The 12,729-nt window shown below is 36.3% G+C and overlaps 1 protein-coding gene across 1 annotated transcript; it reads right to left on the bottom strand.

The window, feature by feature from the left end:
• Positions 1–3,252: 3,252 nt before the first annotated feature.
• LOC127841812 (leucine-rich repeat and fibronectin type-III domain-containing protein 5-like) lies at positions 3,253–9,789 on the bottom strand. Its single transcript, XM_052370922.1, has one exon. It carries the CDS (start codon positions 9,459–9,461, stop codon positions 7,944–7,946), a length of 1,518 nt encoding a protein of 505 aa, XP_052226882.1. The 5' UTR covers positions 9,462–9,789; the 3' UTR covers positions 3,253–7,943.
• Positions 9,790–12,729: the final 2,940 nt, after the last annotated feature.

The raw sequence follows: 12,729 nt of genomic DNA, 5'->3' as shown, positions 1-12,729 counted from the left end.
TGCAATTAAAAAATACTTCATGTAGTAAATGTTATGCAAATAAACGTATGCGAGCGCCGACTTGATAATATTATGTATTTTATAGCACAAAAAACACATTAAAACCAATATGTGTTAAATTGCATATTATTCGAATTTCACGAGATGCCGACATTGTGTTGTCTTAGCAATTTGCTTTATTTAAACGGAGCCAATTCATGTAAATACTTCACCGCAAATAGTTAGCATTGAACTTCAACATTTTACCTGCTCTACGATGACTCAATATTGCATCTTGAGCAGACAATTTAAACTCCGTCTCTAATGCCCTATAATTACATCGCAACCTCCTTGGGTGACATTTCAATCGTCTCTATCTTTGGGTAACAGTTTTGTTCAACAGCTTTTACAAAAGCGGGTATCGCCGAAGCGTTGCGAATTGCGTAACATGTGTCTGCAACATTTTACATGTACGGGCGAAAGAACATTTGAAATATCTTTCGTGAACGGAGCTGACAACGAGTTTTATCTTTTCATTTCCGTAATTAGATAGTGTTTGTTCACTCATAAATTAAATTGGGCGTGTTATCTTTTATTTCCGCAATTAGATATTGGTACTTATGACAAAATAGGTTCCGTTTACCAACAGCGATATTGTTATTGTTTGTGTTAAACAAGAGGGCATGAAAGGCCCAAAGTCGCTCACCTGAGATAACAAGATATTATTAGGACAAATCTTATGACCAAGTTTCACGAAGATCGGAAAATAAATGTGGCCTCTAGAGCGTTAACAAGGTTTTACTAAAGCCATATTATGAAAAATGCCCCGCCCCCTGGCAGCCATGTTTTATAAACAACCGGCATCATTTTTGAACTCATCCAAGATATTATCGGGATGAATCTTTTGACCAAGTTTCATGAAGATCGGACAGTAAATATGGCCTCTAGAGTGTTAACAAGATTTTACTATAGCCATATAAGGAAAAATGCCCCGCCCCTTGGAAACCATTTTTTTTTCAAGCAAACATAATTATTTTCGAACTCATCCAAGATATCATTGAGTCCAATCTTCTGACCAAATCTCATGAAGATTGGACAATAAATGTTGCCTCTACAGTGTTAACAAGGGCTTACTATAGCCATATATAGCTATATAAGGAAAAATGCCCCGCCCCTGGTGGCCATGTTTTGAAAGCAACCAAAACCATTTTCGAACTCATCCAAGCTATCATTGGGAAAAATCTTCTGACCAAGTTTCATGATGATCGGAAAATAAATGTGACCTCTAGAGTGTTAACAAGGGTTTACTATAGCCATATAAGGAAAATAGCCCCGCCCATGTGCGCCCCTGTGGTGGCCATGTTTTTCAACCAACCGGCATTATTTTTGAACTCGTCCAAGTTATTATTGGGATGAATCTTCTGACCGAGTTTCATGAAGATCGGACTATAAATGTGGCCTCTAGAGTGTTAAAAAGATTTTACTATAGCCATATATAGCCATATAAGGAAAAATGCCCCGCCCCTTGGCGGCCATGTTACTCAAGCAAACGTTACCATTTTCGAACTCATCCAAGATATCATTGGGAGTAATCTTCTGGCCATATTTCATCAAGATTGGACAATAAATGTGGCCTCTAGAGTGTTAACAAGGTTTTACTATAGCCATATAAGGAAAAATGCCCCGCCCCTTGGCGGCCATGTTTTTCAACCAACCGGCATCATTTTCGAACTCGTCCAAGATATTATTAGGATGAATCTTCTGAACAAGTTTCATGAAGATCAGACTATTAATGTGGCCTCTAGAGTGTTAACAAGATTTTACTATAGCCATATTTAGCCATATAAGGAAAAATGCCCCGCCCCTTGGCGGCCATGTTTTTCAAGCAAACGTAACCATTTTCTAACTCATCCAAGATGTCATTAAAACCAATCTTCTGACCAAATATCACGAAGACCTGGAAATTAATGTGGCCTCTAGAGTGTTAACAAGGTTTTACTATAGCCATATAAGGAAAAATGCCCCGCCCCCTGGCGTCCATGTTTTTTAACCAACCGGCATCATTTTCGAACTCGTCCAAGATATAATTGGGATGAATCTTCTGACCAAATTTCATGAAGATCAGACAATAAATGTGGCCTCTAGAGTGCTAACAAGATTAAACTATAGCCATATAAGGAAAAATGCCCCTCCCCTTGGCAGCCATGTTTTTCAAGCAAACGTAACCATTTTCGAACTCATCCAAGATATCATTGAAACCAATCTTCTGACCAAATTTCATGAAGATTGGACAATACATGTGGCCTCTAGAGAGTGAACAAGGCAAATGTTGACGTCGCACAACGGACAACACACGACGGACAAAAGGCGATCAAAAAAGCTCACCAAGAGCACGTTGTGCTCAGGTGAGCTAAACAATAATATATAAAACCTTTTTATATACTAAAAACATAATGCTTTACATGCAGTTCTAAATTGGCCATTAATGCATTTTATTTTGTAAACAATAGTGTATTTCTCAGCGTTCTTTAAAATAGCATTTTGAAGACATGCCCTAATAATGTGTCTCAAGTCTAAGATTAATCATGATTCTAAATACGGACTCATGCACTTCCCCAACATATTAAGTAACATGTTCTCATAGACGGGGATTTTAGTAACAAGACGTTATATCAATGTACAGTCGTTAGACGCTTTAAATCGAATAAAGAACGCGACGCAGTGGCCATTTTCTCGTAATCTAAGATTGAACAGCCTCTTTGTCGGCCAGTAATTACTAGAAAACTGTCAAAGAAATCGTTGCCATGACAACAAAGTATCTTCATTCGAAACGAGGATGATGACAATGTTAATAGATGAAGCCCTAAATGAGAGTTGCCCGGATGGACTGATTGTCCTCGCGCGGAGGAATTTATCAAGTAGTCCCCAATAAATAGGAATGGGTCTTGAATAAACGCTTTGCCTTTTAAGTTATACGTGACCTATATTGTGTTAACACGATTTATTTTTTAGAACTATGTAGTGAAGACGTCGACGAAATTAATTAATCTCTAAACTAATGTATACAATAGATCTAGTGTACTGAATTTAAAGGTGCGTGGACATGGTCTTAATACATTTCAACAGAAAACATTTACAAAGCTTTATATCCATAGAATACCTTAATAATACTTTCACTTTTAAAAATAGTTTATGTCTCTTAACATACGCATGGTTGGGGGTGGTGGGGCGGTGGGGTGAGGGGTTGGGATGTAAAGAACAAAGCCATTAAAATTGTTTTCACAATTATTTAATGTCCTGTATGGGACCTGAATGGTCATGAAACAAAAATCCACATAACAATAAAATATGAAAAATGGAAAACAGTACTTACATTATAAATGTGTGAATCAGAGAAGATTGTGAAATGTAACATGAAAATGCTTGTCAAACAATCGCTACTTTAACAGTTAAAGAAAAAACTATACATTGTATTTCAGAATAACTAGTCGATAAGTGAGACAAAATATATCATGTAACATGTGATAAATACATAAATGTCATTGCACTAGACTGCCTTTGTACACTCTTCTTTATGTACACACAATATTTACACATTTACACATATATGTACAAAGTAAAACATATCTATAAATAAAAACATATATACACAATGACGTCATCAAACGTATTATCTACGTCATCAAATATGCCATGCTTACGCTTATGTGATTGTCCATGTTAATATATGAAAAAAAAACATGTATTTATTTTTTATATATCAAATTTGCATTCCGATTTCAAGAAAACGTAATCGCTGGGATGTTTTGATGGGTTTCATGTTTTTATCATAACGGTGTACCTGTATTTCGAATTATACGGCAAAAGAATGTACAAAAACAACACACCATCGTTTGCGCATGCGCATCACTGAAACAAATCGGCAATTATGAAGTTCGACTATGCAATCTAGAATTAAATCGCTACGCAGAAACCCTGAGCTGAAAAGTGATTAAGTGTTGGAATAAATATCGGAAACATCAATACAACGGTAATGCGCGCAATTCAGGTATTTTTTATATACAAATATTTGGCACTGAACCGAACGAACTGGAATATTCATCATCGACAGGCTTTAATATGAACCTTCAATCTAAGCAAAAATATTTCTTCTCACTCGTTTATTAAGTCTTAGACCTTGCGCGGACACAGGACTTTGAGTAAGACTGAAACAATCGTAATGCGATTTTAATGTTAAGTCTTCGCCACAAAGAACAGACTGACAAAGGTGAATCATTTCTTGTACTCGTGATAATCTTTGTTTCGAGTTCCTCTGTAATTAACCCAATGAAGAAAAGACGAACGTTTTCTTTGATGTTTCAATTTGGAAATGGGTCTTTTCACTTTCGATGTGAGAAATTTTATGAAAACAAGACAGGAATTGAAATGTAAAAGATCTTAAACCGATCTTGATTCTTTGAAAACTGCGTTTGAGTTTTTTCGCCATCTATAATCATCAGTTGTAATTATCGCACGAGGACCCCAGGGTGTTTCAACTGTCAACAGGCCCATAGTACCTATTTAACTGTACGTCTACCTTGAAATTAGTAAAATTAATGACAGAACATTAATTATTCAATGTCGCCTATGCGGCATTTGAGTAATACTTCACATTTAAATGTCAACCACACAGTAGAACTTGGCATGTATTTTAATAACGTATTCAGCTAACGGCAAAAAAGTTGAAATTTGACCGCTTTCAAAACTGTCCAATTGGTTAAGATTGTTTTGTTAGTCTACATTGCACTCTATTTACTCTATTTCTATAGCAATATTTACCATGTGTACACAATTAAAGTATCGCATTACTGCGGTCCCTTGTCTCATATCTAGAATGCGATCGGCCGGGTTAAATTGCCTACAGTATTTCAAACCCATCACCATTAAAAAGTTATTACCTTATTGCTGATATATTTATATGGTTTACGATAGGTGACGGGGTCAATCTTGTTAACAAAATATACTAGTCTTGTCGTTACCAACAATTGATATTTGCTTAACGTAAATATTATGCTAGCGAAAAAGTTATTTAACCATTTTATCATCAACATATAATTGTTTTGAATGAGTTCTAGTCAATAGAAGAAATAAACATTTAAATTGATTTCTTGATTAAAATACCACTGGCTGTCCGCTTTATAAGCATTTGATTCTATTATTATTTCGCAGAATTCGTAGTTTTAAGTATTCGACATAACGTTAACAAATTCGCACCTTATCATATTAAATGTTAATATTTCCAACAGTTCAGTTGAAATGATTGCTAATAACACACGTGCCAATAAATTCCAGACAATCTCAGTGAGACATCGAAAACAGTGACCACTTCAAAGTTATCGTATCGGACACAAATCACGCCAACACGCACCATAAATCAGTCTTGCAAAATGTACGTTCATTCCTGTTCTTTTTTCATGATCGCCATATCTAATAAAAGGCGTACTACCCGTCATAGGAATAATATGTGATAATACAGTGGCGGCAAAGCATGTGTATTCAATAGCAAATAAATAGAAAAAATGAAGCAGAACAGCAATACTGATTGCACAAATAATAAATGATTAATAGAACTATGTAATTTTGAAAAAATCTCACTTATTTATTTCATTCTGACAATAACAAATGTGTTTTAAATTTCCAAATAGCAAGAATTATAAAATAATATAATTTTTCATAGCAATAACTTTGTAAACATGCGTATATAGGTTTTTGCTCACTATTATGAAATTTTCCGTTTTTATAACGAACGTCAAATATGTCCCTTTAATATCAGTATCAATATTAAATTAGAAGTTGCGCATTGGCGCGCAAGCTGTGCTTCTCCAAACACATCGCAGAATCACATATTGCCTGCATATGTACGACGAGATTCATCACAACCGCGTTGTTTGATATGAAAACCTGACAAGTAATGTTCGATAAAACATGATATTTTATGACATGTATTGAACATACTAAGGCGCCGTATATATGTGATTGAACATTCGTGATATTGGCCGAAGGGTAGACAGTTGAAATTTGCGGAAAAGATATGACCATAATTATTTAATTTCGCATGGCGGTTTGCTGTACATATGTTTTAGCTTTTTTTAAAATACATATGGATGGGAAGAAAACTGTTTGAAACTATTTCCTGTTAACTCTTCAAAATTACTTTAAAAGAAAAATCTACTATTGTAAACAACAAACTAAACGTAATCGTTTTCGGTTAGTGATCAGCGTTTACAATAAACGGAATGCTAATAAGGTGTCCAACTAAAGAAATACCAAAATTATCAGTTCCGATCTAACAAAAATTAACACGTGTGTGAAAACTATCAATCCGCGTTGACTAACCTTCTCGATTGAACAACTTCAAAGGCTAAGCCTATTTTTCGCTTTTTTTGTGTAGCCCTGATATCATCGATGCTATTGTCCTAGTTCACAAAACGTTTTAATGGTTCAAAACTTGCCGATAATTTCGACCCCTCGAGGTCTTTTCGACACATTCGGTCCAAATTATCTTTCCGCTAACATGCATTTTTTTGTCATGGAATAAAACGGGCGTTATCGCAATCGAGCGCGCGCAGGTGATGATAATGACATTCGGACTACCAATTAACATTGCTGTTTGCATATCAGCTTGCTGTCATGACCTAGCTTAGTAATAACGTGTCATTGTTACCGATCTTAATTATCTCATCGAACGCACTGCGTCTGCAAGCAAACACCGAGTCTCAAGTGACGACTTACCATATTTGTATAGTGTCAAAGATTCCAGTTTTAAAAAGAACTGCATAATGCCCCAGTAGGATCCTGATTTATACTTCTCCTCTTAAACCCATAATACTCCCATAATACTCTTCGTAAATGAATGCACCGTTCTTTGCTAGTTCACTCTGCAAAAATATCGCGCTTATTTTCTCAAGTGACACCAAAATACCACCCCAGCGAAATCTTACATTATTTCAATTCAAAAGCAATCTCAAGTGTTGTTTAATACACATTCGGATCAGGTTTTATTTGATTAGCACTATTTCGACCAGGTGTTTGCTCCAAATGAAGGCTTATTTGAATATATTTAAAACCGATTTCGAAAATACTTATTTTTCATAATAATCTTTAAACTACAATGATATCTTATTACATAATGCAATAAAAAGAATTCAATAACACATAGTAGCAAGATTAAAGTTTTGTTCTTGTTGCTTTATAGAATTAAAATGGATAATACCCCATTTACTACTTTTGTGAGAAACTGAATAGTTGTTTTAAAAAGATAATCTTAAGACATATAAACACAACTTATTTAATGCAAATAACTTAAAATAATCCGTAAATAGGTAAAACGTAAGAATTATTTTATAATTACAAACAATTATCATGTTGCATTGATAGCACATTTTGGTTCTTAAGACCATAACATAGAAAGATTGCAAAAAATTGGACCATGAACTTTGAAATAAAACTTCAATAATACGTCAAAGAAACTCCACAGTGTTAATGCAGAATTTTCAGACAATTGTACAGACTACATAGTAATAAATAAAGCAAACATTAAAATGCAGAAAATAATAATTATTAATTGATAGTACTTTTATATCTTCGTAATAACCTACTGACCCTTTTTGACGTGAAGTTATCTATATACGAGAAAGATCCACGGAGCAACAAGGCAAGATGATAACATGATTTAGGGAAGTACATGTATACAATTTTCTTTAATAGTTTATACTTTAAGGCATACAATATTGATTGTTGACTTTAACCATTTATATCTTAAGTCCATAGAAAAGACAGTTGAACTTAATTAATTGAATTTATTCAACGGTTTGGATTAGACATAAGAAAATAGCTGAGCATAAAAATAAAAAAGATTGTGTTCACGTGTGTTGATGAGATATGGGATTATAAACAAAGCAGACCTGTGTACCGTAGAGATCTCTCTATACATGAATATCGTAACTCCGTTTATCTAACATTTTCATGGTATGCTCAACCTCGTCGAGCTCATGACGACTGGGCGGGCCCCTTTTTATGTCCCCATTATGGACCCCATTATGATGGTGATGATGATGAACGGGTGTGCCCGGCTTTCGTTGGTATTTCACAATCACATAAAACACTATAACACACAACAGTAACGTCAACACAAACGTACCGACAACGGCACCGATAAGGTCCGATGTCGTAAAACGGTCCTTTACAACGGCAGAGACCGTTGCGATTTCTGTTCCAACCACTTTACTAGAGTTTGATTGAAACACTTCAATTGCTGTTCCTTCCTTTGTGTCCTGTATTTTCTTCTCGTCTTTTTCATCGACTTTCTTATCGTCTGTTTTTTCAATGGCGGGATTATCGTGTTGTTCGTACTGTTTCGTAACGTCAACCTCGTCAGCCGGCCACGCAACGTTTATTGAGAACGTGACGTTACCCGCAGGATTGTTCGCAACGCACTGGTATCTGTTCTTCAGTTCCGCTCTCGGATCTCGAATATACATCACTCCTTCCATATCTTTGGTAATGTCTTCCGACTTTGGAATGAACACTTCCGCCGTGCCGTCAGGCTTCATCCAGTAGATCGTCGGCACGGGGTCGCCACTTGCAAGACAAGTCAGTTTGCCGACGTTTTTCTCGAGAATGACGTCGACGTTTTTGAACACCGGAAGCTGACACTTGAAGTCGTCGGTGTGAAGGTCTTTAAAGGTCTGGCCCCTAAGCTGACCCGGCGACCGGCAAGCGGGCGGGAGCACGTTCTCAAAGATTCTCGAGGAAGCTGTGTAGAACTCGTGCAACCACCGCGCCTCGCAGTTGCAGTGGAGCGGATTGTCACCGATCCTTAAGTGGCTCAGCGTCCTAAACAAGAATAACCACTGCGGATTGAACTTGTCAAACTTGTTCCCGTCAATCCACAGCGTCTTAAGGGTACCGTTCATCGGTCGAATGACCTCCAGAGACAACTTATCCATGGCATTATTCTGCATGTACAACCCCGTGGTTTTCAGACCTCCAAACGCCCGTGTCGAAATCTCGACCCCGGGGTTATCGTTTAAGAAAAGGTGGTCAAGGGTCAAATCTCTGAAAGTAAAGTCTGAGATCCTTTTCAGTTTGTTTTTACCCAAGTCCAACCACTTCAGCTTCTTATTGTCCACGAAAGTGTCCGGTTCGATGTACTCGATTCCGCAATCAGTCAAGTATAACTGCTCGAGATCTCGGTAGTTAGAGAAGTTGGCCCGGCTTATGACCGGATTCTGGAACTTATTATCGTTCAACGTCAGCTGGACAGTGTCGGTCGGTATACCCGCCGGAATGAACGGTAGCGCTTTCCTCGGGCAGTAGACCACCCGGGAGACAGACGGACAGAAGCACACCGCCGGGCATGTCGTGGCGGTCACTCGTGGGCACGTGACCACATATAGCAAGAGGAGCAAGGCGTACACACTTTCTTGAAGCGTTCCGAACATAGTTGAGTATACTTCCGGAAAAACAGTGTTTACATCATTCCGCACATATCAAGAGCCCAGCTGTACAACATACAGGCTACACTTGTTTAAATCATAAAACCGCTATTCACGAAATCCACTAAATAAGCCGCTGAAACGGCTCTTCGCTGGTGTATTCGCTTACTTTTATCCAGTTTCAAGTATAACACTTAATTCCGTAACACTTACAAATATCCATCGCAGTACAAACACAATTTACACTTAACAGAAATAGCACACAGCCTCCCTGCGCTCGATACGTCTAATTTCCACCACAACAAACCGAGCAATGTACACTTATCGACTTTATCGAAACCGTATCGCATCAGTTTTCTCTCTATCGGATTTCGACCAATCAAAACGCGCCCTACAGCTGACGCGCGCCCGCCACCTAGCGAGCTGAAATCGTTACGTTCTTCTCTCGCGAGAAACCAAGAAAATGTTCCTTGCGGCAATAAATTCTGTTTAGCCGGAAGGCTGACACATAAAAAGACGAATTTCTTCAGACATTAAAATGATATCTAATCATCTTTACTGCCTTTCGCCATTGCATTAATTTGCAAAACAATTACAGATTATGTCATTTATCTTTAAAAATCAGTGTTACCTTACAAAATGTTTACAATGTTTAACGGATTTGTTTGCTCTTTGAAGTCTACTATACGCTATTGAAAGGAAAATTAGTCTGTTTTAGAATTGCAAAGCCTTTTGAAAATAAAATATAGGCGGAATAAAATTTCGGGACAGTAAATATTATAATGCCATCATAAAGACCGAAATTAATCGCTAGTATTATCTCCTGTTTGTTCGCCGCCCATATACCGTGCGACGATGCACGCGTAAGAGGGCTTATACATCAACTGCAATGTGATCAAAATTATAAATGCACGTTTCTGAAATGCCTGTAGATATTTATTGAAACATACCATGTTTTAAACTAATAGGTAATTTTATTGTTAATAACTGATAAACCATCAGTGAATCTATTAGTAGCAGTAGTGGTGGTGTTTTTTCTTCAAACAACTTTTAAAAACAGTTTTTTTAATAATTTCAACTGGTGCATTAAATACAGATTTTTATGCTGCTTATGGCAATGTGAAAGACATCAGAATTACTTTATTTAATAAGCATGTGTTTTTGTTAAAAAATTCTATGTGAACTACATTCATTTATAAGGGTCACGCAACGTGAAATTATGTTAACATTCTGCCAGGCCCCAGTTTAAAGCCCTGAAAACCCCGTTGATTCTGAACCCTGGTAATATTGGTAGAATTTATAGTATTGTAGTAGTAGCAACAGAAGTTGTGTTGATATTCCAACGTTACGATTTTATTTTCCATTATTTTTTTCTTATTATTCAAAAAAAAATCTTAATCGCATATATTAACTGGTATTGTGTTCGACGTAATGCTTTGGAATCAGTGTTATACGATCGATTCGGTAACGTTTGAAACTAAACGTATTAAATTAAATACGCAACCATTTTTATTGTCTTCCTTTTATTTTTAGAATATACCCGATTATACAAGTTAATTTTAAGTAGATAATGTTCTTATCTATTGGTCTCTGTGTAAAGAGCGGAATGCTTTTTATGAAGTCATTTGTTGTTCTGTAAACCCATTTATGCCTAGCGTCTAGAAAAAAGGCCTTGGCAAACAGCGTAGACCCAGATGAGACGCCTCATGATGCGGCATCTCATCAGGATCTGCGCTGTTTGCTTAAAGGAATTTATGTAAGAAATATTCTTTATATAGAAATAAATATACTAGACATCCCTAATTTTGGAAATAAATTGATCCAATTTAGAAGGATGGGAGAGTCCACTAGGCATAAATGGGTTAAGACAATACAAAATATCTCGACTGTCGTCAATTGTGAGAATTATTGTTCAAGCCTGTGGTATGGGTAAACTTTCATACACAAGTCGCATACTAGTAATAAAATTTCACTAGTGGTCAAAATAATATCTGAAAATAAAAATATTTCTAAATGCTCGTTTACTTGTGTCAAGCAATTTATTTATTTCAGGAGCAAATTTGTTCTGTATTTAATATTTATTACTCGTTATCACATGCGCACATTTTATGACATCGGCCCGGGGTGGGTGATTTTCTTTAGAGATACTTTTGCATGATTTGTCACAAAGTAAATTTAATAAGTTGAAATAAAACTTTTAAACTGCAATTGCCCGCGTACATGAAAGTCGAATAGTGTGATGTTCACATATCTGAATATCGTTGTTTGTTAACTGACCAACTTTTTAGCAACGTTTATTTTCTATTAATCTATGGTAAACACGCGTAATGTAAGCGTCATTGACCAATATTGTTTTTGCAGCCGACGATGTTTGTTTTTGAAAGCATAGAGCAACGTTTGACTGAACGTTATTTTGTCAATTTATCCCGGTGTGTTGTTTTAAGTACACAATTTAGGGGGATGTCTGATCGGTAAGGCGCAACACTGCTCTTGGAAGTTCATGTTTTGTTAATATCACGCATGTACATGTAAACAATTGTGTAGTAATTTGAGGGTTTCAACAAACGATTACAATCAACTACAAAGACATAACCATCTATTTTTTTTTAAACCCGTTACAATTAAATTTCCAATGTTTCGTATTTATAGAAGACCTATGTTTTGTTTCAATAACCATCTTTGAACATACCCAATATGCAAACCGCAAAGAAAACGTTTCCTTAAAAAATGAGATAGGAAAAATAATAGCCCTTTTTATAGTGTTTGCCTATGTTTGCTGCTTCGGTGGTTGTTTTTGTTGTTGCTGTTGTTGTTACTGCAGTCGTCCTTGTCGATGTTGTTGTTGTTGTTTTGTTGCATATTTATAAAATTTACTGCAGCTTAACGAATTCAACGTTCTTAATAATCCCACATGTGTACATTATCCTTTCGCGGGGATTCGTGATTAAGGATGCTTGTTGACCGATCACAAATCTTTGATGTGCGAAAAATCGAGATAGGCAAATCGGGCGAAATCACAATTTGATCAACTTATTGACAGGTTGTTGTGGGTTATTGATTGATATTTGATCGTTGGTTTAATCTGCTATCTGCATAACCATTTGACACATGATTGCTGTGCAAACAAACAATCTTGCTGTGACATTTCACAAATATTAGAAAAATATGCTTTCAAAATCTTGTTGTGATATTTTAAAACTATTAGGAAAATATGTGTTCAAGATATCGCATTTTAGCACACGTGCACGTTTAAAAGTTATAATTTGATGCACAA

Source organism: Dreissena polymorpha, chromosome 8, assembly GCF_020536995.1.
Source record: "Dreissena polymorpha isolate Duluth1 chromosome 8, UMN_Dpol_1.0, whole genome shotgun sequence".
In the NCBI taxonomy this organism is placed as follows: Eukaryota; Metazoa; Mollusca; class Bivalvia; order Myida; family Dreissenidae; genus Dreissena; species Dreissena polymorpha.
This window is presented reverse-complemented; position numbering and strand designations above follow the sequence as displayed.

Coding starts and splice junctions, on each gene's coding strand:
- LOC127841812 (XM_052370922.1), bottom strand. CDS start 9,461: ATGTTCGGAACGCTTCAAGAAAGTGTGTACGCCTTGCTCCTCTTGCTA.